This window comes from Callorhinchus milii, unplaced genomic scaffold (genome assembly GCF_018977255.1).
Source record: "Callorhinchus milii isolate IMCB2004 unplaced genomic scaffold, IMCB_Cmil_1.0 Scaffold8, whole genome shotgun sequence".
Classification (NCBI taxonomy): Eukaryota; Metazoa; Chordata; class Chondrichthyes; order Chimaeriformes; family Callorhinchidae; genus Callorhinchus; species Callorhinchus milii.
Window position 1 is genome coordinate 13,244,387 of NW_024704749.1, and position 27,190 is coordinate 13,271,576.

Below are 27,190 nucleotides of genomic sequence, written 5' to 3' on the forward strand. Positions count from 1 at the left end.
CTACTCCCCTCCATGACCATGGGCTCAGCACTGAGGTGGGGGATTGGGCCGTGGGAAGGAAGGGGTTAACCTAAACCCACCTCTCTGCAGCATGCTCGGGCCCATCGCTCAGCCTCTCTTTAGCTGTAGCAGAGCCCGAGTGAAACAGCAACCCAGCAGCACTTGCTTTGAATTGCCTGCAGCTGCTTCTTTCATGCCGGCACCTTCACCTCAGCCAAATCATTGCCACATGTCAGCTTTATGTAACGTCCAAACAACTAGTACAAGTGCCAAGAGGAGTCCAGTTAAATCACGTCCCAACCAACGACCGCAGCATCAATACAAGATCCTGTTTATCAATGTTCCGGCCTAGTCCCTCGTCCTCTCCGCTCCACCATCGGCGGCCACGCTTTCAGCCACTTTGGAACACTCTCACTCAATCCCTCTGCCTTGCCCCCTCTCGCCCCTCTTTTAGATCATGACTGAAGACCTTCCTCTTTGACCGTGTTTACAGTCAACTCCTCATTCTCCCGGCTTGGAGTTAGGCTCCACCATTGTTAAGCTCTGAGACACTGCCCTGCCTGAAGGGCACTGTATAAATGCAAGTTGTTGTTGTTCAGAACATTTGTGTAATGGCGGGCGGGCGGGCGGAGGGGATTCTGGTTGCAAGAAAAGTAAGTTTCTCAATGAGTCAAAAACGCACTCTCTGTTTTTACTTTTGATCTTGAATTGTGAAGTGGTCGTGGGGTGGTGGGGGGAGCGAAAATACTCCAAAGGTGTTGATCTGCATTAGTGCTTTGAGGCATTTTGAAGAGATGGAGAGGCACTGCGTCCATCGCAATGCAAACACGGTTGAGAACTGCGGAGACACTACTTCAGTGAGCGAGTTGGAAACGTATGGTAAAGGCAGACAGCGGAAGCAGAAAGTGTCAATTCTTTCAAGAATAAATGAGATAGATTTCTGTTAGAACGTAATATCTGGGGGATACAGTGTATAGTTTGGGACATGACCTGTTATGCGACTGCCAGGATGATGGAAGGTGGCCTGGATGGATCTTGATCTTCTTTTGCCTAGAAAATTCTTCTGTTCGTATGAACTTCCAGCCAGAGTGTGAGTCGCAAAGATGGAATGAGCAGACGGACACTGTCCTCCCAGCTGGGTCACACTAGGCCCGGGGGGCCTGAGACAGAGTGAACTCTGACTCTAAACTCAAATACTTGTTAATCAAAATAAGATAAACCATATCAGATAGGAACAATGAGGCTGGAAATGGGTTTCCGTTAATTAGAACAAATTAAATGACAGTCAGCAGGTTAATTAAGGAACATGTCAGTGAAACAGCGCCAAGTGGTGCAGTGCATTTTCACAATACAGCAATATAACCCTACGTTCCTACTGTATAGTAATGATAACCTTATGCTGAAATGTCTCGCAGCGCTTTTCCATTTCTCTGTGAAATGTAGTGACTGTATCTTGTAGGCCGACAAAGCAATGTCATGTCCCACAAACAACCATAAAACAAATCAACAATTTTTTGTAATCCGAGGTCCTGTCTGCCTGTTAAGGTGGATATTAATGGTATTGGAAAGAGAAGGGGATTTCTCTCTCCCTCCCGGTGTCCTGGTCAACAATCCCCTAAATAGTTTGTGGACCATTACTTTGTGGAAACTGGCTGCTGGTTCATCTACAAAATACACCGTAACTATACTTTACATTAATCCTGTGAAGTGCTTGGAGATGTCTCAAAGGCATGCTGAGATGCTTTTTCAAATAGAAGGATTATTTATTGAAAATAAACTGTATCAAATACAAGGATTATTTAATCTTATTTGAGAGCAGTGATTCCTTACTATTTATTTCACATAATCTTTCCCGCCGCAGAGCCAACAACAACAACAACAACAGCAGCAGCAACAACAGCAACAACAGCAGCAACAGCAACAACAGCAACAGCAAGGACAACATCAACAACAATATCAACAGCAGCAACAGCAAGGTGTAACTGCAGTGTGGTGGGGAGCGCTGACCCAGCCTCCTGTGATGTGACGTCAGGACAGTGTGACTGCCTGGCTGGGTACACAGGCCTGGTCTGTGACCAGTGTGTGGCTGGCTATCACCCCAACATCACCAATGGAGAGTGCGTGCTTTGTGGATGCAATGCCACGGGAGCTGCCAACTTTCATTGTGACAGGTAAGAGCAATTTGTGGAGTGATATTTACTGCCCCCAGCCCCCAGTTCAGGCTTTACAGGAACTCGGAGTTAACCCCTTACCGACCGGCAGTGAGGAGCCTTTGCCAGTCGAGGTGTCTCACATTTGTTGGAAGAATGATTTGATGTGAGGTTAGCATTTGGTGGGGGCAGGAATGCCAGACATAAAGGGAGGGAGAGCTGTTTTTGATTTCAAGATCCTCATCCTCACCTACAAGGCCATTCACGGCCTTGCTCCCTCCTACCTCTCCAACCTACTATCCCCCTACCTACCTGCCCGTACCCTCCGTTCCTCTGGCTCCGGTCTGCTCCACGTCCCCCGCCCAACCGCCCTACTATCGGTGGTCGGGCCTTCAGCCTCTCAGCCCCGAGGCTCTGGAACTCCATCCCCCAGTGCCTTCGCCTTGCTTCCTCCCTTTCCTCCTTCAAGGCCGGTCTCAAAACCTTTCTCTTTGACCGTGCCTTCAGCTCCCCTCTCGACTCTCTTCCTCCTCCTCGCTCCCTCCCTTCCCTCCCCTCACCCTGACCATTTCCCCCTCCTCTCTCCCTCCCTTCCCTCCCCTCACCCTGACCATTTCCCCCCTGCTCGGGTCATGACCCAACTGTGCAGCGCCTTGGGACGTCCTCCTGACGTGAAAGGCGCTCTATAAATGGAATCTTGTTGTTGTTGTTGTTGTTGTATCATTGGAAGTCCCTTTCCTCAGATGAGGTTAAACTGATGTCCTAACTGTGCTTGTTCAGGTGGATGTTAAAGATGCCTTGCTCTGTTTATAAAGAAAAGGAGTTTCTTTCTCCCAGTGTCCTGACCGTCAATTCCATCCAGATAAAACTGATCGCTGACTTCATGGCTGTTTGTGGGACTTTGCTTTGCACAAATTGGCTGCTGAGTTTGCCCACACAATACAGAGTCACACACATTTTGTAGCAAATCCTGTGAAGCGCTTTGAAACATCCTCCTGATACTATATCAAATGTAAAGATTATTCTGATGATTTAAAGTTCACCCCGTTTGTACATCTGACCCCAGATAGATGGACAGACAGGCTTGATGACGAGTTACTGGAGCGTTTATGATAGTTTGAGGCGCTATCGCTGGGAGGCAGCTGAACTTAGGCTACTATTGGAGTATTTCCCATCATGATATAAAATGACAGGAGCTGCCTATGTGTGTGGGAGTCTAGTTTTCTGTTTCCAACCTCACAAAAGGCCACTGTGGCTGACTGAGGTTTATCTGCTTGTTATTTTAACAAAAATGATTTACAGCATTTTTTTTATATGGGGCAGGAAAGAGGGATCAGGAAAGGACAGATTCTCTGAACATCAGCTTGAACTCTAATAATCACATTGATGACAACAACAACTTGTTTTTATATAGCGCCCGTCAAGGGAGAGCGTCTCAGAGGGCTACGATGAAGCCTTTCCCAGAGGCTTTTCTCTGCTGTAATGTGCTGTTGTTCATTACCTATGACACGTCTCTGTACAATGCATTGTTTATGTCTCTCTCAAAAGATATGGCGATTTGATAGCGCCCCTTTCACATCGGGAGGACATCTCAAATTGGTTCATAGGATTTCACTGTAAAGTGTAGTGACTGTGTGTTTTGTAGGCAAACCTGACAGCCAACGTGCTACCAACTAAGCCAACATAATACCATGTATAGTGACTGTTTTTCTTGTCAAATGGGGCAAAGCCCCCCCTTCCCCCACACCACAGATAACAATCAGACATTCACTTCAAAACTGCTTGTCAGGACATTGCTGTGTGTAAGTTGGCTGTTGTGTTTGTCTGCAAAGTCCACAGTCCATTCATTGCACTTCACAGTGAAGTCCTGCCAAGCACTTTGAGCCGTCTCGATGCTTCATCCAATGTCAGTGAAACAGCCTCATTCCATTCATCTTACAGAACGAACAACATCTCCTTCTTCTGTTTACATTTTAAGATGTAAATGGCCCCCATCAGCCCCCGGTCACTCGCTGTGAACAGTGTTCCTTTGGCACAACTGGGGCCAGATGTGCAGCCGGGCGTTGTTTGTTTGGCAGGAACTGTTCTGTCTGGATAGCACATCACTCCAAACCAACCTCCCCCCCCACCCCCGTCTCTTTTCCCCGCCCCCCCTCAACTCCCGGCAGAGAGGAAAACAACAGTTTGTTCTCAGACCCTTGTCCCGCTGCCCATTTTATTTCATTTGTTCGGCAATCCAGGCCATAGAGAAAGGAGTTCATAAAAAAAACACAAAAAAAACATACGCACACATACACTCACACACAACTTGCATTTATATAGTGCCCCCTCACGTGGGGCAGTGTTCCAGAATGCTTAAGTATACACATACACACACATACATATACACACACATATATTTTACACCAAAGTCATTGCGCATCGCGCTGCTGTGTTGCCTGAAGGTGAATGTGGTTGTGCTGATTGATTATATCTGCTGCTCTGAGCACCAGACGTGCCATCAGTGTAGTGCTTTTTTGCTTGAGTCAGTACTTTTTATGCCCAAGTGTGACTGACGGAGCTGAAATCCTCTTTCAGAGGAACTGGTTTCTTGGTGTGTGTGTGTAAACTCTTAGTTTGGTTTACCTGGTGCTAACTGGATGAAAATAGCACATTTTCTGCTGTTCTACCACCACCTCTCTCTCTCTCTCTCTCTTTCACACACACGCTCTCTCTCTCTGACTTTCTCTCTGCCCAAGGTTACCCATCGTCAGCTTGCTCAGAATACAAGGATAATTGTTTCTCAGGTTCAACTCGCTGCCAACTCTCTCTGTTGATATAAGAGTATAATAATTAACTTGCATTAGCAAGAGTGTCAAAGACACGCTGTGATGGGCAGTTATGCCTCACTCTTTATAATAATAATATAATCTTTGTATTTGATACAGCGCCTTATCATGTAAGATTTCACTGTAAAAAGTGTAGTGACTGTGTGTTTTGTGGCCGAACACCGCGGCTAATTTGTTCACTCGCTGCCTTTGAGGGACGGAGTGTGCTCTGTTCCGACCATAAAGTGCCAGGTCCGACTCCACCAAATCAAACCCATCCAACGTTTGTTTAAGAGCTTGTTACAGGGCATGTAATTGCAGTCTTGAATCTGGTCGCTTTGCAACACAGGTTCTTCTTTGTCCAAAGCTCTTAATAGAAACCAGGCAGCGAGGGCGGAGGCTGGGACTCAATGTCTGAGCTGGGACCATTCTGCCAGATAAAGCCCTTCCTCCTCGCCTCGAGCCACACTGATGTTAACAATCACTGCCGTATTAGAGAGGGTGGGGGGGGGGGGTGGGGGCAGGACTAGGGCCATCCAGCTCGGCATCGTCTGAGGTGCCCATCATTTGGATTAGGCATTTGATACAGCGCCTTGTCATGATGTTGAGACGTCTCAAAGCGCTTCACAGAATGTACTGTAAAAGTCCAGCGATTGTAATTAATCTCACGTGCGGTGAGAAATGTACATTACAACGGACCCAACACAAGTGCAACAGATACAATCTTGACGGTCTTCGTCTTCTTCCCCCCCCCCCCTCCCCCCGCCCCCCCTTCCCGCAGGTTGTGGGTCAGGGTTGAAGACAGACACATCAGTCAGCATTAAGTAGCGTTATTACAGCTGACCTAGAAAAGCTCTGTGAAAGTGGCCCTGAACAGCATGTCTGCTGTGAGGCTATGAGAGTCGGGCCAATGGGGGGATTAGTGAGCGTGGATACACACACGCCAGCGGGAATCAAGCTCAGCTGAATTGCGCCTCGGGGAGGGGGAGGGGAGGAGTGGGGGAGAGGGAGATGGAATGGTGAAATTGCTCCTTTGTTGTTTTTGAGACGTCTGAAAGCACTTTGCAGGATATACTGTAGAGTGTTATGACTGTATTTTGTGGGTGAAGCTCGATAATAATAATAATCCCTGTATTTGATCTGGCCTGGAAACAAGCAATGTACACAGCGCTGCATCAAATGCAAGGCTTCTTCTTACAAGTCAAGTGTTAAAAGCCAGCATGCAGTGATGCCATCTCGTGCTCTCAGTGTTTGCCTCCCCGCTGCTACTGAAGCCATCATATTCCTTATGTTGACTTTCCTGCTTAGTCCTGGCGTCCAGCCAACATCACAAGTGGAATCGACACCCGACAGGACTGCTGTGCCAGGCAACTTCTCGGGAGCAAAAACAAATGGAATTAATTTCACTTTTGCACAAAGCGGATCCTTCTTCATGAATCAAGGGTCAGACGTTTGCTATCGATTTAGGCAAAATGTAACCCTGTCCCAATCCACATCACCTCCTGGGGGCTTGGCTCCTGGCACAGAGCGCTGCACAGCCCCACACAGCGTGTCACAGCCTGGCACAGCCTGGTGATCCTAATAGGGCAACACAGTGTTCTCAATAGCAAGCCGTATGGTCCCATACTGACCTGTCCTCTCCTTCCTCCGCTCAGCGGGCTCCAGCCTGCTCTATATCCCCCGCCTGGCCCACCCCGGCAGTAGCAGTCGGGCTGTCAGCCTTTCTGTGCCCACCCTTTGGGACTCTATCTCAGACTCCCTTCCCCTTGCTCTCTCCCTTGCCTCCTTCAAGGCCCTTCTCTTTGACCGAGTCTTCGGTCACCCTCCTACCCCCACCCTCACTGCCTTCCACCACTCCTGATCCCAATCCCCCCTGCTCGGGTGCACTTCCTTGACTGTCCAGTGCCTTGGGATGTCCTCCTGACTTGAAAGGCGCTGTGTAAAGATAATTTGTCGTTGTTTAGCTAGACTTTGTTCTGTGTCATTCTACAATTGCAGGGAAATTTTACACAGAGAGCAGCTCCTGCCATCTTACTGTCATTACCACCGACCGCAACCTCTGCCCCTTCCCCTCTGTCCAAAAGCGTTTAAAATCCTTACTGGTGTCCCAGCGCAGCAGCAAAGACATCTGCTATGCTCCTGCGGGTAAGGAAGTTCAACACTTTTGGTCAGCAGAAGTTTCAAAATGTACGTTGTGCATAAACAAAAGTTCAGGCAAAGTTTGAACAGCTTTCCTTGCTGCAAACAGTCGGTTCCTGTTCCAGCTCAGTCCGTTTTGAATCACGACGCTTATTTTTGTGCCAATTATGTCATTAGAATTTCCTGGCATCAGACCAGCTCGCAACCCTTTTTCGTCTTCCCCCACAAAAAGTCCCTGTTATGTGCGATCCCCCTCCCCACCACCACCACGTCCCAATTGTAAGTCACTGTCAAGCCTTTGAAAGAACGGGCTTTGTGGTTTTTTTTGATGAACTTTGACATATCCTTTCCTGTGACGGAACAGAAAATGTGAACAGTGCATTGAGTGTCCGTGGCCGTCGTGGGGATCACAGACATCAGTGTGGTGGGGGCTGCAGGCACTGACCAGAAGTTACCAGACCCTAATAATAATAATCCTCATTTGATATTGCACCTTATCACGTCTTCGAGACGTCTCAAAGTGCTTCACAGGATATACTGTAAATTAAATGGACTGTATATTTTCTGAGTGAAATGTGGCAGCCAACAGCAGCGTACTATAAACAGTTGTGGATTGATTGACTAAAATATTATTATATTAATTTTTATTTTTTGAAGGGAATATTACCCCCGGAAAAGTGATCTGCCAATCGACTAACAACTGGATTCCTACTGACTGCTAGGTAAACAGAGGGGGTGGAGAGGAAGGAGAAGAAGGTGTAGGAGGTTATTATCACATTTATCCATTAAAATCACAAGACAGATGGGACTCAAATTAATGACTCGGTCAAGAAACAAAAAAAACCGATGGCTGACTATCTTGGAAATATTTTTTGGTTTAGATAAATATTTCTGTAAATCATTTTAAGGGATTTAGAAACTGTTTAACAAGCAGCAGCAGCAGCCTTTCCAGAGTTTCTGTGTCTGTGTCCCTAACGCTTCCACATCCTGTCTTGACCTGCACGGAGTATGTTTTTTTGCTTGAAATTAAAACACAGTTCTGGAAACAGACGAAATGTCTGGCTGCGTGCCTCTGAGCGGCTTCAGTGAGAGACTGCTTAGGTGCTGGCTTTCAGGAATGAATATTAAAAGTGTTGATATTCTCTCTCACTGCTGCTGTGGTTTTGTCTAATTATTAAACAGAGCCCCAGCTGGTCTGGATTGTCTATCGACGAGAGATTTGGGGCTAAGAGAAAGAAGCGCACTCTGGGAATTCATCCCATCGTAGCCTTTCATCCAGTGATGGTAATAAATAATATACCTTGCAAATGGTACAGCGCCCGTGATTGAACCGGTTTTAAAATGTCCGTTTGACAAGCTTCTTTTGTCAGAGCCTTGATCTTGTAATAGCAACCTCTTCAACTGTGCCCATGGTCACGTCCCCTGTCTCTCTTGCTCAGTTTCCGACTCCGTCACTGTACTTTGCTCCGAGACGCTCTTCTTGTGAATGTCGCTATATACTGTACATGCCAGGTACTACTATTGGTTGTTGTTGACCCTTCAGAAGTTGAGGATTTGTTCGTGGATCACCAGCAATTCTAATTATATTCATCAATTGGACTTGGGAATGATTGGAAAACAGCCAAATCACACATCACTCTGCGATGATGTCTTTCAACTTTGAGAAACACATCCGATTCGGTCAATATCTGTCAGACAAACATTGCTCTCCAGCTTCACCGTTGCGGAGAGGTCGAGCATGTGTTCAGGGGGAGTATAAACCTTCAATCAAACACTGCTCCATCCCTTTCCGTAGCTGTGTGAATGTGACTCCTCGTGTGAATGTGACTCCTCATGTGAAGGCACTTAAGGATAGTGAGGCTGGGAAATGATGAGGTGTTGGCCTGGTTGGCAGATGAAAGGGATGGCTGTTCAAGATAGTAAAGATTTCCGTGATTGGAAACATCAAAGCTGTCAGCACCTCAACCCCCGCACTCGGTACTGGTGCTTGCTGGGTGGTTTGGGGGGGAACCTCTATCTTTCTCGCCGCAAAACCAAAACAAATCCACGTGCTGACAAGCTACACTGTGACCAACGCACTTACATTCAGAATAATGCAGAATATTGTGCTGCAGGGAATAGAGAGGAAGTAATTCTGGTTGTGAGGAAATAGCAGCCGTAGTGTCTTGTCTTTCCGCACTGCACTGCACTTTGCCGTGCACTCTGCAATGTCACCTAGTAAATACATCTCTCTTTGTGTGTAAATGATACACTGTAAAGCAGAGCGACTGGGTATTTTGTGGGTGAAACACGGCAGTCAGTTTCCACAAAGCAATATCCCACAAACAGCCATGGTGTGAGTGACCAATTTTTTTTATTTGGGAGATTGTTGACTTGGACACCAGGAGAGAGAACTTCCCTTTTCATTTTGAATGGTGCCGTGGGATCTTTAACGTCCACCTGGACAGGCGGACGGGACCTGGAGCAATGGCTTTCAATCACAAGTTTGATTTCGGAGAAGTGAAGGGACAGAACTACACCCAGCCACGCTGATAAAAGGGCACAAACCATGTCATTAGTGAAATTGCTTTAAGCTGTGAGATCGCAACACACAGCTTTGAAATGAGGATTGCACAGACACACAAACAGTCCGTCCCTTTCACTTACGGCATTAAAATGTTTTGTGTACCTGATTGTGTGGGTCCGTGCGCATGTGCCTGTGTATGTATGTGTGCACGTGCATGTGTGTCTGTGTATGTGTGTCTGTGTCTATGAGTGTGTATGAAACAAACATTGATATGGCAAGAAACATAGTTCACCCAATCAGGGTTACTCAAGGTCACGGCTGACAACAGACCAACTAGCCTGGCTAGTCAATAATATTTGGAGAGGCAGACTGGAGCTTTCCCCACTGTCTCTCTCCCTCCCCCACACGCAAGCTCCTGATTCAGCAGATTGACCTATGTTATGTTGCGTAGGGATCTGACATGCATTGTAGGGTCTGTTTGCTCACTGCGCTATGCGCTCAGTTCAATCCCTCGCTCTGCGTAGTTGACTGAAATGCGGTCAATCCAGCTGCCCGTGGATGGTTCACTAATTTGCTGTGCAAATAGCCCGTGCCCCAAGGGTTTGCTGATGAGAAATACAAGAGTAGAATTCTACACTCAATTTTATCTTATAAAGAAAAAGAACAAAAGAACCTCGACACTATCTTCCCTTCTCTGTCTCCCCTCCCCCAAAGGCAGGCATTTTCCCTGCTGTCAGATTTTCCAAACGTTTTATTCCCCGACTGAGATTCCCAACGTGCGGTGGTTTCATTCCCTGCTCCTGTGTCGTAGTTGTCAGGTGATACAGCAGCGACGCTGGGGAAATGATCTCCACAGCTTACTCCCTGAGCTGCCACTGTTGTCATAGCGATGCCTCCAGTCATCTCCCAAGTGAATACGTGCAGCCGGAGCTGTTACAGTGTCGAGGGATATTTACCAGCAAAATCTTTGTATGATAATGGACATGAAGGGACAATCACCGGAGAATGTATTGCTGCTTCCTATTTTTGTGTCAACAACAAAGTGCATTTACTCATCTCCTTTCACGTCGGGAGGATGTCCCAAAGGGTTTGCACCCGAGCTGGGGGCTGGGATCAGGAGGGTTGGAGGGCAGGGAGGGTGAGGAAGCGAGATGACCGAAGGTAGGGTTGAAAAGGAACGTTCTTGAGATGGACCACCACTGAAGTAGAAGAACATTCAGTAATATATCTGCCGCTAGTCGAGGCACCTCCACATTGCGGGTGAAGTCAATAACGGTTGTGTGTAATAATCAAAGCAAGATTTGAACAGATCAAAATATAACCCAACAGGTGCAGCGCATTACAAGCCTTTAACAACACAGAGAGACGGTGAAGGAAAGAAAGTAAAACATTTTCCACTAAGTTCCCAGCGAGGCACAAAAGCTATTTTATTTCTCTCTGGCAAAAACAGGCAGCTACAGTAAAAACAAGTTCCTTTGATCTTATCTCACAATGAGCGTGGGGGGTGGAGAGTGGGGGGTGTTTAAAGGGCTGGTGTCCAACCTACTGGTGGCTTTTGTTTTTGAAGTGATTTTGGTATCATTGGATCAACTGGTAGCAAACGAAAAACACAAGGCAGCGTTTCAGCTCGTGTCCACCATCCAGACATCGTTGGTAAAGGGGCTATTCTTCAGCTAGCGTGAGGAGTTCACAATGAGGCCTGTTTGTAAAGGCCGAGTGTAGGCGTGTGGGCGAGTGAGCGGCCGGGTTATTTGGGAGAAGAGCAAGAGAACGCTTGAGCAGAAAAGCTGGACTCTTTTCAAGAAGCGTCACAAACAAAAAAGAGCAGCCTGGGCCAGGAGCCCGTGGGAGCAGCTTTCACGTTGCCTCATACCATCAGCCATTCAATCCATGACTGTTTGTGGGTCGCTGCTGTGTGCAATCGGCTACCGCGTTTCGCCCACAAAATACACAGTCAATTCACTTTACAGTATATTCTCTGAAGCGCTTTGAGACGTCTCAATTATGTGATAAGGCGCTGTGTCAAATGTAAGGTTATTATTATGTTGAGTTCAGGCGACCTTGCCTTTGGGAGTCAGCGCCTTGGGACATCCTGAAACGTGAAAGGCGCTATACAAATGTAATCTTGTTGTTGTTGTTTTGTGCTGCACTTAGGTGCAATGGGATGACCAAGCGGTGCCAGGCAGTGTTCTCGTGGCTGATGACAGACCTGCCGTAACTCTTTCTCTTGTGTTTGCAGCACGGGGAGATGCCGCTGCAAAGTGGGAGTATCTGGTCTGAAATGCGACCAGTGTCGGCTGGGACATCATGGGTTCAGCGAGGCCGGTTGTCAACACTGCCAGTGCAGCAACCACTCAACCACCTGCGACTATCACACAGGTAAACACTGGCGCAGCGCGGGGAGGCCATGTACAGCCATTGTACATGGAGGAGGGAGGGAGGAGCTCACACACGCGCACACATAAGCACACACACCTGGGACTCTCCAGGCCACCTGGGATATTCTCTGAGGAATATAATGACCAGCTGGAATGTGAACGCAATCTAGACACCAGTCAGTGTAAAGCCTGTGACACTGCAGTTTATAACAAGGTGATATCCACCGGCTTAACTTGAGGTCCTTCCATATGCCCAAGCCATTCAGTGAGCATTCCTCATGGACATAAGGGAAAGATCACATTGGAGAGAGTGCTCTCATTTCCCTCGCTTTTCTCTTGCTTCGCTGGAGATTGGTGTTCTTGAGTACTTATAGAGTAGCTCTAGTGATCAGAAAGTGAGTGATCAGCATCTGTTAAAGACCCAGTTGATCACATGGGGTCATAAGGTTGTGGGTTCAAACCCACAGGAGCTCCAGGCTGACGTGACATGACATGTGGGCCTTGTTATAACTCAAAATGTCTTTTTGCTTTCAAAACACTTAAGGCAACACTTGTTACAGTAAATCCCGCAAAGCGCTTTGAGGTGAAAGGTACTGTATCAAACGGAAGGATTATAGTAATTATTAGTATTAAACTGTTGTTGCTCCCAAGAGGGTGTCAGTGACACACACACTGTTAAGGCTCCTGGTCTTTAATGAGATTGTTTTGTTGGCAGAGGGCATTTGGTGAAAATCACTTTTACAGCAACAGCTCTGATTAACAAATGGGAGAAAGTGAACGACTCTGATTAACAAGAGGCAGTTTGCTCTGAAGCCGGGACCAGGTGCCAAACAATTAATAGCTGATAAAAAGAGAAGCAAAATCAGAGGTGCCTCAATTATAGACTCCGTGCGAAGGCTTAACGCGTGGTAGGATTGGCCTTGCTGCTTTGGTTAGGGATGGCATCAGATACTCTGGTGAGTAGCTCTGACCTGCACCTGTCCTGATTCAATTATTCAAACAGGAAATGGGACTTCATTTCCCATTTCCAAACGGAGTTGGTTAATATCATTTGAAGTGTTCCTGAGCTGCTCTAGTTACAGTCAAGGCTGGGTGGGAGCTGGGCTAGGTGGGGATGTTGGGGGGTGGGTGCTGGGTTAGGTGGGGGCATTGGGTGGAGAGCTGGGTTAGGTGGGGGGGGGGCTGGGTTGGATGGGGGTGCTGGCTGGCCGTCTGGGCTGTTAATGGCTGCTCCGTTCATTTACAAACTACACAGTCTTTACACTCGCTATGATTTAGGATAAATCTATGAAGCACTTTGAGATATTTTGACATCGTGATAAGTCACTACTTTCAATACAAGCATTACTATTATAATTATTATTATTATAATTGCTACATTGACGCTTTTACACCCGTTTCTTGGAGTTGAGGTACAGATTAGCCATGGTCTTATAGAATGGTGGAACAGGTTCAAGGGGCTGAATGGCCTACTCCTTTTCCTGTGTTAACAAATGTACGACCTTGGGGGGTGTTTGTTTTTTGTGTACTCGTATTTTTACCCCGGACTCTTCCCCCTTCCCAGGCAGAACCCTCGCCCTAAAAGGCAATGCACGGCGTGAAAGGTCGTGTGCGTGTTTGACAGTCGCAGATTTGCTTACGGTAATTCCACTGTCTTTAAATAAACAGTCTGCAGCTCTCAAGTAAGTGCTAAGGGAGCGGAACCTTTGCAAGTGCAGCAAGGCACATTGTCTGTGGTTTCTCCCCCCCCTTCCCTCCCCCCCCCACCCAACCTGCAGTATACAAGCAAATTGAGTTACTGACTGTGTTGGAAAGCAGGAGGGTTACAATAAACAATTTGCGTAGATCGACCCATTGCCAGCAGGCTGGCACTGCTTAAAGAAAGAATGTGTTTCTTTCTCTCTCTCTATCTCAGTAAGAGGCTGAGTCAGTGACAAGTACACTTCTTTGTTAATTACATCATTGTGACCTTTACGTTGTCAACGCAGCCTTGCTGCAGCTCGGGTTGGCTTACAGGGTAGTTTCCCTGCAGACATTAAGCCAGCTCGGTGTTACACAGTGTGAGGGGCGCTGTATAAACGCATGTTGTTGTTGTTTGACCAAGCCCAACCTCCCGTGTACAATGCGCAGGAATTGATCACAATGGCAACGACCTGACAACAACAACAACAACTTGCATTTAATACCGTGTCCCTCACGCAGGGCAGCATCACAGAGCACTTTCGACACCCCGGAAGCACTAACCAGTGGCTATTTCCTCTTCCCCCCTTCCTCCGACCCCCCACCCCCCCATAACGTGGGATGTGGGTTTATTGGACTCCAAACCACGGTGTTCTACGAGGAGGGTGGTTAGTGAATGAGAACCAGGCTACAAACCAAACACACAGCAACAATTCTCTGTGTCGGGCCCCAGAGTGCAACCTTCAAAATCCCACCCACAGACCTTAACTGATCTCCTGTTACTGTAAATATACAGCAGCACTTTCCCATTATACACTGGCTGATAAGGGTTACGGGCTGGTGGGAGGAAATTACCATAGGCTCCAAGCCATTATTTTCCTTTTAAACAACCACAGCAGTAAACGACGACGGCAGATCAAGCATCAGGGGACAGGCTGCAGGCCGGGGATGGGGTGGGAGGGGTAGGTGGGTGTGTGATATTGCCATTTGTTCCCCGGCCTTGTACTGACATCACTTCAATTCCGTCTTTGGCACAAATACTGAGAATACTTCTGCAATGGTTCCCCTGCAACACATACAGTCGCTTACACTTCACATTGCTGTATATCCCCCAAAGGGCATTGAGGCTCCTCCAACCATGAAAGGCATTGAATGCAAGGATTATTATCATTGTTATTATTAATAATAATAAATAGAAACGATAAGGTTGAAATATATTATAATGGTAATCCTTCCATTTGATACAGCACCCTTTAATATCAGAACATCTGTAAAGCCAACCACCAGCCAATTTGCACACGACAACATCCCCTAAACAGCCAGGAGAAGATTGACTGATTTCTCTGGAGGATTGTTGGCCTAGACACCCAGGGCGAAACTCCCCTTACTGTCCTGTTCTTGCATAACGGCTGGGTTTATTATCTCTGTACTGCGTGTGTATATATTGTGGGAGTTGTTTTCATTTTGCTTCCTCTTGTGGCTCGGCGCATCTCCCGAGTGTGGTTCTCCGTGAAGCTGACAGGCTCCTGGGGTCAGCTCAATGCCCCATCTAGTGGCCTGACTCCAAACTGGAATTGTATGCAAAAGCCAACCCGAATGGGATCACAGTAAGCCTCACATAAGGAGTATCAATCTGCAGTGCTGGGTGGCAGAGCGCCACACTGTCAGGACCTCGCTCAGCTAACACAAGCCTCATCCCCACTTCCTATTGGGCTTTCTGTCATTACTTCTCCAAATCTCAGGAACTCCTCGCCTCTACCGTTGCATTGCCCTCCCCGCCCTTCTCCCCTCTCCTCCCCTCATCTCCCTACCTACGTTCAAATCCCACCTTAAAACCTAGCTCTTCAATTGCGCCTATGGTTGCCTTCCCCTACCCCTGTCTCCTCACTCCGTGTCCAGTCCCAGCGCCTTGGGACGTCCTCTTGCCTTGGTATGCGCTGTACAAATGTAATTTTGTTTTGTATTGTGCAGCGCTCCGAGACATTATCCTGTGTGTGAAGGGCGCTCTGTCAATGCAACTTGCTGCTCGAAGCTTAAGGGTACAGTGTAGGACAAAGGATTTGGACAGAACTGGGAAAGATGGTGGGGGAGGAGCCTGGGGGAAGGGGGAACAAATGAAAAATGAATAGGTTTCTGGAAATGAACTGAACGGCCGAAATCTCTTCATCTTCTGTGCAGTAAGTTGGCGGCGACCCATTTGCACTTCTCAAGGGTTCGAAGCAATTAACCCTCGGGGGCCAACAACCATCTGAGCCTCCGCTAATCCTCAGTGGAGATGTGGCACGGGGAAGTCAGGCTTTATATAAACCTTGATCGTTTCAGCAAAGAGAGGCCTCCAGCAAGAGAAAGGTCACCTCTGAGGAAGGGACCAGGGAGGTTTAGGCTGGAATGAATTTCTGTAACCGGCCTTGAACAGCCTGCACCTGAACGCTACTCATTGACCAAACGTGAAAAGCGCTGTACAAATGTAATTTTGTATTGTGTTGTAAACCTACTGGAGATAGTCCGAACCAACAATGAACTGCGCACCCTAGAGGGACGTACCGTCACTTACTTCAAGTCCCAGAGGTTGGGTACAGGTTGGTGAGACGTAAGGCGCACAGAGTCTGCAATGCCCCAGAAGCAGTGATGAAGTGAACGTCCAGTTTTATTTCTTAATTAATGCCTTTAGTCAATATAATATACATAGATTCAGTCAGATTATCTCTTTGGAATATAATACAGTGAACAGGGATGGAATTGGGGTCTGACACGGAAACAGTGAACAGGGTCCACGTGGCTGCGTTGATTTTATCAAGTTCCTCACTTACACGTTAGAAATCTCCGCAGATAACTGAACGACTGGAAGAAATTGTTTGCCTAACCACCTGAATTGCCTCCTGGTTGCTCCGATCAGAGCTGTTGCTAAACGCCGAGTGGTTTGTGCTGGGCTGACTGACGTGTGACACTCTTGCAGGTTTCTGTTGGAATTGCACAGGGAATACCAAAGGGCGTCACTGTGAGGAGTGCAGGGATGAGTTCTACAGGAGACCCCAGGCTGGGCCGGCCGCAGACTGCAAGCGCTGTCCCTGCTCCATGGTCACCTCCACCGGAAGCTGCCACACAGGTAACGTGAGCTAAATGTGGAGAAAGGGACTGTTGGAATCAGATTCAACAATAACTTTTAACAGGCAATTAGATAGGTACTTAAAAAGGAAATATTTGCGGGGCTTTGGGGTAAAAGTGGGGGAGTGGGACTAGTTGGTAACTCTTTTAAAGAACCACTACAGGCTGGATGGCACAGGCTCCTTCTAAGGTTCTATGATTCTGAAGAGAGCCAATAAAAACTTATTTTTTAGAGAAAAGCAATCTTGGAGGTACAGACGCAACTAGGCGAGTAGCGTCCTCTGTAATGATTATTGTCTGATGATTATTGGGTCTTTAATTGTTTGCATTGTCGTGAACTTATCATATTGATTTGCTGACTTGGCCAGCATATTGTTACTGACAGGAAGGTGTGTGGGCTTAGCAGAGTGTGTGTCTTTAAATCCCATCTTCAATCTGGTCTATTCCACTGAGTCTGTGATGGTGTCCCCCTCCCACCCCGTCTCTCTGTGAAGCGCTCACACGTTACCCTACGTGGAGAGAGCTGTGTGTATGCAGCTCATCATTGTGACTGTGTTGCTGAGTTAGTCTCAGTGTTGTGAGGTGAACACACAGAACAGTTCAATACAGACAACACATCACATTACTGAAAAAACCTTGTTTTATTCTGAAACACAGAGGACAGTTTACAACGATGTGTGGAACAATGTGCAGAGCACTCATTTGTTCCCTTCACTCTCCCAGCTAAGAGCTCAACAATAGTTTTTATATGGGATGAAGCACTAGGAGGAGGCGCTGTCCTTTGAGTGTCCGTGCCTGTTCAGATACACGTTAAGATCCTGTGGCCTTTAGGAATAGAGAAGGGAGATTCTCCCCTGGGCGGATGTCCTGGCCGCCAATCCACCCAGGCAACATTGCTGATTGGTGTCATGGCTATTTGTGAGGACTTTACTGTGCAAATTGGCTGCCATGTTTGTCCATTAAAGTACACAGTGACTGTACGTTACAGTAAACCCTGTGAGACATTGAGACATTTGAACGATGTGGTGAGGTAGATCTGTATCTGTATCTTTATCAATCGCAGAGGATTATTACAACACAGAGATCTTAGCTGATCTCGCAAATCGAGGATTTGTAAGTATTTCAGGACACATGAAGCCTTCTCTCTCACTACCCAGTAATTATTACTGTCTGCCTTTGGCAAGTTAAGCAGCCAATTAGGATGCCTAATTATAGCCTTGGGGAATGAATGAATTGCAGAGGTTTGTGTGAGCTGGGCAGACACTGAAATGAATGACCATTTATTTTTATTTGGTGGGATTGTTGGCCAGGTCACCGTGAGAGAGAGAGAATCTCCCTTCTCTTTTCGAACAGCACCACAGAATCTTTAACATCCACCTGAGCAGGCACAGACTGGGCCTCAGTTTATCGTCTCATCCGAGCTGATAAAATGCTATATGTATGGCAGGCTAGTTTACTCTCAACACTAGCAATTCAAGTGAATGTTGATATGTCTAAATGGTGTCAGGCAAGAGATCCATTATGTGTGGCTGGCGCTTGATGGCACAGCCCAATCTCCCGGGTATAGGAATTGTCTGCCCCACAGTCACAGTACCATAACCTAGATTTATTCCACAGTTGATTGGGTAGATTCATCACGACGCTGTAAAAGCATGACTTGACCCAAAGCCTGAAGGCAGACAGACAGACTAACCAACAATGGCTCTGAAATTCCACCTAGCCTGAGCCTGCACAGCCGCTTTCTCTTCATGTTTAACATGTGGAATTCTCAAATTCAGTATTAATTTAGGAATAATAACTACAGGAATTATATTAATAAAAATCCTTTACATTTGATACAACGCCTTATCACATCTCAAAGAGTTTCAAAGCGCAACACAGGATTTTTGTGATAGCAACTGTATATTTTTGTAGGCAAACGCAGTAATGTCCCACAAATGTTCATAAAGTGAATGACTAATCTTTATCTGGAGGATTGTTGGCCATGACATCAGGAGGAACTCCCTTTTTTTTCCGATAGCACCATGAGATCTTTAACATCCACCTGAACAGGCACAAACGAGACCTCAGTTTAACATCTCATCCAAAGGATGGCACCTCCAACAAAGTAGTGCTCCCCCCAGCACTGCACTGGAGCATCAGCCTGAACTCTCAACTCAAAGCCCCAATATGTTGGAGAAGCGGGGAGGAAGGGCTTGAACCCACAACCTTCCAACTCAGAGGCGAGATTGCTACCACAACCGAGCTAAACTGTCACCTGTACAGACTGCAGTGCATGGTTTAGGGTGGCCATGATTTAGGATGTACCATCTCAAAGCACTTCACTCTGCACAGTAAACACAGACACTTCACTCTACAGTAAACACAAACACAGTAGATTTCAACTGATGATGATGATAAGACAGTAGTTTTCAGAAAACAATTGTCCTCTTAAAACCTTTTGCTGGTTCCAAAGAAAAAAAACATTAAAATAATCCCAAACCTCACTGTCATAACATAACATTGCCTGGTAATAATCCCTCAAGAAAAAAAATAATAAATTGCTCACTTCAAACCACGACTGTTTGCGGGACACTGCTGCGCGTAATTGGCTGCCGTGTTTTGTCCACAAATATACAGTCAATTCACTTTACAGTCTGTTCTATGAACCGCTTTGAGACGTCTAGAAGACGTGAAAAGCGCTATATCAAATACAAGGATTATTATTATATAGCATCAATTGTCTCCTTTCTCCGGTAGCTGCTGTGCAGTAATTTCCCTCTGGAGTTTGCTGACACAGCCCAGTTTGCCTGGGTAAGCCTGTAGCACACAGCAGCCAACGCACTCCACAAGGAGAGAACAAAACCTAATTATAAATTGAAGCAAGTGCTGCTGTCTGCTATCTGCAAAAAATCAACAATTTTTTAATTAATATTCTGCAGAATGCGATTCTTTTTTAATCACAGACTTTCATTTGAAAATATCTTGCGCCATGAATTGCTTGGTTGCTCTTTTTGCTGTGAATTGCTTTGTGGAGTATTTTGCTTGGCGCCCACAAAATGTACAGTCAATTCACTTTACAGTAGCGCTTTGAGACGTCTCAACAACATGATAAGGCGCTATATAAATGCAGGTTGTTGTTGTGTGTTATGCTGTTAGATATTTTGTGGCACCGAAGCAGCATCTTTCAGGTTACATTGTGCAGTGAATATTTCTTTGTGTTGCCATATTTCCCCTTGATGTGTGTGTTCTGCCGGAGTGCGTTACTTCAACAACAAGGCCAGTTAGTAGAATCTCTGCTACGTGCAATTCAGCTAGAGACGACTGCTTTTATCTGCTGACAAATGGATTTGTAAATTGGAAGTGAAAAACCCCAGAGTATGGATTAGGCAGCGACTGCTGGTACGTGCTGCTGTGTGTCTTTGGCAGAGCTGCTGAGCGGAGAAGGCAGAGACTGCAGACAATTTATGTTAACAAAGGCAATCGCACTATCACCTGATCAGTGCCTTTAACGCCTCAATATAGACCATGGCAGGGACAGTGTTTGTGTGTGTGTGTGTCTCTCATATCCACTGACTGTATCCAGATGATTGTCCCTTGAGATACTGAATAGATCCACTAACCACACTTGATCAACGTAGTGAACGTCCAATTCTTATCTGTCAGTCAGGGTATTGGGAGAGAGAAACTCCTTCTCTTTTTGAATCGAGCTTTAACATCCACTAGACAGTCAGAGAGTCAAATCAATCGCTTTGATCATGTAACAGCCAGTGGCAATGCCCCACTCCCCCTCCCCTCCCCTTGTTTTGAGTTGACCTGGTCTGGGTGGGAGGTTAACAAGACATTGAAGTGTCACCAAGGGTGCCCCAATGTCAATTGGATGTGAGTCTCCTCATTGCTCGCTATCCGCCTGATAGCAAAACATCCATCAGCAACTACTCCCCGGACAGTCCTCGAACTGAGCTAAATTATTGTTCCAGGAGTGAAAGGGAGAGAGAGTAAAACCTAACACATTTTATCACACGATTAAAGGCATGCAATTACTCTGTTGCGGCCAGTTCCGTCAACGTGTCATAAACTATTTGCTGCGATTACAGGGGCAGGTTGTTAAACTAATATGAAAACAGATTGTGGTTGCAGAGCGATAAGTAAACAGCCCCTTCACACTGTACGGGACACAAGTCTTACTGCATTGACAAACAGGCTGCACCATCATAACCTTCAGATGAGACATTAAATGGAGTTCCCATCTGCCTGTTGTGGAGGGAGACATCTCGACAACCTGATAAGGCGCTATACACAATGCAAGGATTATTATTATTATTATTAAATGAAGTCACTGAATTTGTAGGTAAAAGTGGTGGTTGTTTAGTAGCAGGGCTGCTGCGTTAATACACAGTCACTACACCTTACACTTACGCCTTACAATGAATCCTGTGAAGTATTTTGGGTGCTGTATCAAATGCAAGGGTAAGTTTGTTAATTATTATACAATATATATTATAAATACACTAAATGTAATCTTGTTGTTGTAAACTGTATACACACAGCATTATATATGTGTGTGTATATTATATACAACTGGGCAGCTCTGCCATTTGCTGTGTGTGAGACATTTATTTCTCTAATTAAAACTGGGAGGAAATTACAGTATCAGCAAGTGTCCAGAGCCCAGCACGAGGCATGGGTTTGGCAGATATACAGTAATAATAGACTACACCACCTGCAATACACAATGGAAAGGAACTCATTATAAGCCAGTTTCTAGTGCGAACGCTGTGCGATTCTTTGTCATGCACAGCCATCTTCAACCGGAAACTGATAGCCAGTGTGTGGGTGTGAGGCTGTCTGTGTGCGTGTGTGTGTATATAGATACAGATATATGTGGGTGTGTATAGATATGTGTGTGTGTGTATTTGTTTGTGAGTGTGCTTATGTGTGTACTTGGGTGTGTGTATGTGGGTGTGGGAGTTTGTATGTGTGTATGTATGTATTTGTGTGAATTATGTGTATGTTTGGGTGAGTGTGAGTGCGCATGTGTGCACCAGAATGTGTCCCAGCATGAAGAGGTAAAACTAAGAGAGTAATAGCCCTTGGCTAATATCCTCAGCTGTAATTTGGTGTGAGAGCACATCTGCAAACTTTATGCTTCTCCCCCCACAGAGATTCCTAGCTCTGATAATCCTAGCTCTTTGTACAGCACCTTTACATCAGATTGGACGTCTCAAAGTGCTTTACCAAATTATACTGTAAAGTGACTGTATTTTTGCTGGCAAATTTGCACCCAGGCAGCAGTGTCCCATAAACAGCCATGAAGTGAACCACCAATTTTACCTCGGGGTGGGGGGATAGTCCTCAGTTAACATCTCACCTTTTCACCAAGGCTCCATTTTAAGATCCAATTTTAAACAAAGGGTTCACGATAATGATTGACACTCAGTGTGTGGTCACTCAGCCCCGTTCCTCAACAGGGAGAGGACGTTGTCTGACACCGTGGGAGCAGTTTGGTTGCAGTATGGAAAGCGGATGTGGGAGTGGTGTGTCTGCAATGCCTCACATGTGCACACTAACTGATAGTGTGGCAGGCTGGCCAATATCGCAGCAAAGAACCTGGGGACAGGCACCAGCAATGCTGACAGCAGTGGAACAAGGGTTGGTGCAGGGCAGGACAACAGGATCTCATTACTCGGATGGAAAAAGTTGAGATTTGCAATTAATATCAGTTAAAAACAGAATAGCGCGAGAGATTCTCCAGAACTGTGGTGTCTGGATTCCGCCTGGAGTTATCTTTCCGGCTTATGTCGAAGGTTAATTAATGTTTATAGTAACCAAGTTAATGTTTGAGAATTCTGCTATCAAGGCTTGCTAATGAGCCAAAATGTTGCAAAATTTCTTCCTCATCCACCGGTCCGTTTTGGGCTATATAAGCCTAATTTCTTGGGAGTCTTGTAACTCATTGGTTGGAGCACTCACCTTGCAAGGAGAGGACCTGGGTTTGATTCCCGGGCAGGGCAAAACCTAACAGTAAGTAGGAACCCAGATGCTAGTTGATTGGCGGATCGCTTTCCTGGGGTAAGGATCTCTTCATACAAACAAACCAAATACAATTTGGTCACTCAATCCACGACTGTTTATGGCCCTCTGAATGTTGGAGTACAGATCCAGAGGATTTCCTGTAAAGTGTAGTGACTGTGTATTTTGTAGGAGAATGCAACAGTCGATACCCGGAGAAAGAGAGAGAGACTCCCTTCTCTTTTTGAATAGTGCCACGGGATCTTTAACGTCCAACTGAACAATAACAAAATTATAATAATCTTTTTATTACATTATTTGTTATATAATATAAATTATATTATATTTATGCCTTTCACGTTGGGAGGACATCCCAAAGACAGGTGGGGGCCTCAGTTTAAAGCCTCCTTTTAAGGATGGCACCTCCGACATTGTGGAGCTCCCAGCCATCCCCCAGCACTGCATTGAAATGTTAACTTAGACTGCAAGCTCCAAGTCCTGACTTGGGTTTAAACTCAAAACTTTCTGACTCAGAGGCGAGAGTGCTACCAACTGACCCAGGCTGATACTTTGATCATAATTTACTATTCTGATTTAGAAGGGGGAGAAGGGATGGTGGATAGTGTGTGTGTCAGTGAGTCCATGTCAGTGTGAGTGTGTGTGTCAGTGTGTGTGTGCGTCAGTGTGAGTGTATGGGGAGCTGTAGCAATGTAAGCATAGGGTGGATGCAGAAAGAAGCAGATTCCAGTTGAAATGATATTTGAGACGGATATAAACTACTTAGCATCTGGAACTGGTACTTTTCGAGACTATTTTAGTATCATTAGACCAGCGAGTGAGTGGTTGTTAGCCTTGAAATATAAAGACTATTAACTTCAAAGGTTTTCTGAAGCGGAGAGAAAACTGAGAGAAAGCTGGAGGATCTTAGTCTCCGGGAGTGACCTGATGTTTTGCTCTTAGCTTAAACAGCAGAGCTCAAACACTCCTTCTTCTTACCGGTCACTCATTAAAGTTTCTGTCCTTTGAGATGCTTTGAGATGTTACACAATGTGAGTATGCATTGTCGTCGTTGTTTAAGCCGGATTTAATCAAGGTTGAAATTTTAATGAAGTCAATAGTGGTGGGTGGGAGAGAATGAGGGATTCGCTGCCACCCAAACCTGTGTTTGGAGCAAAAAAACACTAATGTAATTAAGAGAAAACTCTTAATGATACGCAAGGCAGAGAGGAATAAAGAGGGTGTAGGAGAGGGGAATGGGAGGGGTGGAGGCTGGGATGCAGTATAAACACCAACACAAGTCTAGTTGGGCTGACTTGTTGAGGGATCAGCTGAGTGGCTCAATGCTCTCCCATCAAAGATGGGAGATAGATTGAGCTGGGGGACGTGAAACAGAGCGAGTGGGATGGTAGGAGGTCATGGAGGTAGAGTGGGATGAGCCCACTTAAAGCCCCCGGCCAGCATTGCCCATTCAGCAAGAAAACAAACCTGAACAGATGGTGGCAGAGAGTGGAGTCTCTGTTCGGAGATTGTCAGGGTGAGTCTGTGGGATATGGTAATTAAAGGCAGCCGCTATCGCTGGGTTTGCAGGAAGGAAAGGAAGAAAGAGGCAGAGCTGAAGCGTCATCATAGAAACTTTCCGACCACTCAGTCCAAGGCCATTCAGCCAAGTGGGGGGTACACTGACAATCCATTAAAATGTTATTATTGTTGCTATCGCTTTGACATTCAGTTCATTCAGCAACTGGCTGCTGCGTTTCGCTCAAAAATACATTTTACAGTTAAAAAAACATTTGACAGTAAATCCTGTGAAGTGCTTTGAGACACCGTTGAGTGAATTAGTTGCCGTGAATTGCAATCTTAAGGAACTGAGTTACACTCTCTCGTTCCCTTTGCCTTTCTCTCTCTCTCTCTCTCTCTCTCAGGGGAGCTGGGTTTCATTTCCAGCTCAAAGAGACAAATTCACTGAGACTTGGAGCGTTGGGTGTCAGTGTGTGGCTGCAGCTTAAATGTGCGTCTAACTCAATGTCTTTACTCCCTGCTCTACCTGTACCGCTGTGAATCAGCCATGCGGTGGTGCCAGAGGAAAAGGCTGTTGACCCCATTGGTGTCTGTCTGCCCCACTCTCAACAGCCTCCGGTCAACATAACCCCCACAGCCTTGTGGTGGGGATCAACAACAGGCTTCACAATGGGGGAAGGTGGGGATGGTGGGGGGTGTGGGGGGTGTAAATAATGTGAGACTTCCCGTGCCACTTAAAGCAGCCACTGTCAACCCTTTGCCACCTCACTCACCATCAACCTCTCAATGCTGGACGGCAGAAGGGCTTTGAGATTCAAGGGACAGAGACAGAAGTGCAGAGGTTCAGAGTAAATTTAGCGTAAATTTAAGAAATGTTTAAAAAAAACACACTTGGCACGAATTGCCATGAAGCGCTTTGATGCGGGATTGAGATGCTATCAGAATGTACATTTTTGTGTGTGGTATCTTACAGGGATTGGCTGACAAATATACAGTCATTACACTTCATGGTCATGATATCAAGATATCAGGGACACCGTTGGGACACCTCAACAAATGCAAGTTGTTGTTGTTAGATATTATTCTAAATTTAGAATCCTTTGTTTTCTCCCCCCCACACAGAGGCGGGCAAGGCGGTGTGTGATGAGTGTAAAACCGGCTACATTGGCAATAACTGTACCAGGTGCGACCAAGGATTCTTCAACTCCGATAGCCTCTGTCTAAGGTGCGATTGTCATGGCAACACGGATCCCGAGGCTCCGGGCCCCGAGTGTGACATGGAGACCGGCCACTGTCTGCGCTGCTCGGCCAACACCACCGGCACCCACTGCGAGCGCTGTGCCAAGGGCCACGTGGGCCGCCCCGAGGACAGGAGTTGCCAGAGAGGTGAGGACAAGGCTCAGCTCGGGGCCAAGTCAGGTCGGGGCGGCCTGCAGTGCAGTAGCTAGAGCTCAAGTGAGAGGATTCCATTCCCGGGCAAGTTATAACTTCAGATGTGGGGTCAAAGGCTTTAAAGGGAGAGGGGGTTTGGGGAGGGGGGTGCAGACTGTCTAGACAGGGAAATTGGGAAATGTTATCCCCCCTCACCAGCTTGGTGCAGACATTACTACTAAGCCCCAACACGGAGATGGAGGCCACAGATATAGAGTGGGGTGGGGGAGGGATACAGATGCAGGAGATATCAAGGTATCAGACGCAGACAGGGTGTGTGTGTGGAGTGGGTGGGTGGAGGAGGATTTGAATGTGATCACCACCTTCCCTCTCTCTCTTATTCACTGTGACACATTTCTGTCCCCCAGAGGTGCTGTCCCTCACGCCAGTGCCCACCACAACTCTCACCACAACCCCCACCACAACCCCCACCACAACTCCCACCATGACACCATCCTCATCGCCGTCGCAGACCACATGGCTCACGGCCTCAGGCCCCAGCACAGAGTCACCACCGGCAATGTCAGCCCCAGAGAGCACCACCGCACCAGCCCCCAGCCCCGCCCCCACCACCGTCCTCGCCCCCTGGACTGTTCTGCCCACCAGACCCAGCTCCTCCCCCCCGGTGGGAGCCACATCCAGCATGCCGGCCCCTCCCACCCCCGAGATCTCCTGGGTACAGTTCAACATCGTGGTGCTGGCGGTGATCATCGCGGTGGTGGTGCTACTGACTGGCTTCGTGGCCGGAGTTTATGTTTACCGGGAATATCGCAACCGGAAGCTCAACGCCCCCTTCTGGACCATTGAGCTGAAGGAGGACAACATCAGCTTCAGCAGTTACCACGACAGCATCCCCAATGCAGACGCCTCAGGTCTGCTTGAGGACGAGGCCTCCGAACCCGTCCCCAATGGACAGCTCTCCCTCTCGGCCCCTGTCAACCCCTCCTACAGGGTGTAGAGACGCACATGGGACGACAGGAGCTTGGGGGCTCAGAGAAGGTGGACAGATAAAGTGAGAGAGAGAGAGGAGAGAAGTCACCGGCGTGACCCAAAACGTGACACAACGTGGGAGCAGCCATTGATTAGTCACCTTGCCCTCTTCTTCCCGCACCCCACCCCGCCCCCTGCTGCCCCCCACCACACACATACACACTCAGCAGGAGTTTTGATGGTTTTTTTGGCTGAAGAGCGAGGAATACTTGCCTGAGTCGGGGTTAGTTTGGGGGAAAGCGTGACCGTGTGAAACCTCCCAAATAAGTTTCTATTTTTGTACAAATCTATGATGGGAGAAAGGGAGGGGTTGACATTATTCCTCCCCAATGGCAATGGACTCCATCTCCCTCCCTGACTCAGAGATGGCCTCACTGCTGCCCCAGGACGGGACGTCCCCTCGAAGGGTTCAGTCCCCAGTTACTAATTGGGGTGGGGGGTGAACAGGTGTGCGTTTGGTCGGGGAGGGGAAGATATATGTGGGGGGTGAGGGGA

General features: G+C 47.0%; 1 protein-coding gene across 1 annotated transcript; it reads left to right on the forward strand.

Annotated features, from left to right (window-relative positions):
• Positions 1–1,950: 1,950 nt before the first annotated feature.
• On the forward strand, positions 1,951–27,190 carry LOC103189289 (multiple epidermal growth factor-like domains protein 9; the record flags this gene model as incomplete). The annotated part of the gene is made up of 5 exons (XM_007909636.2): positions 1,951–2,171; positions 11,842–11,981; positions 16,617–16,766; positions 25,397–25,660; positions 26,074–27,190. Coding segments are annotated over 5 exons (1,365 nt in total), but the record flags the coding sequence as incomplete, so codon positions are not given.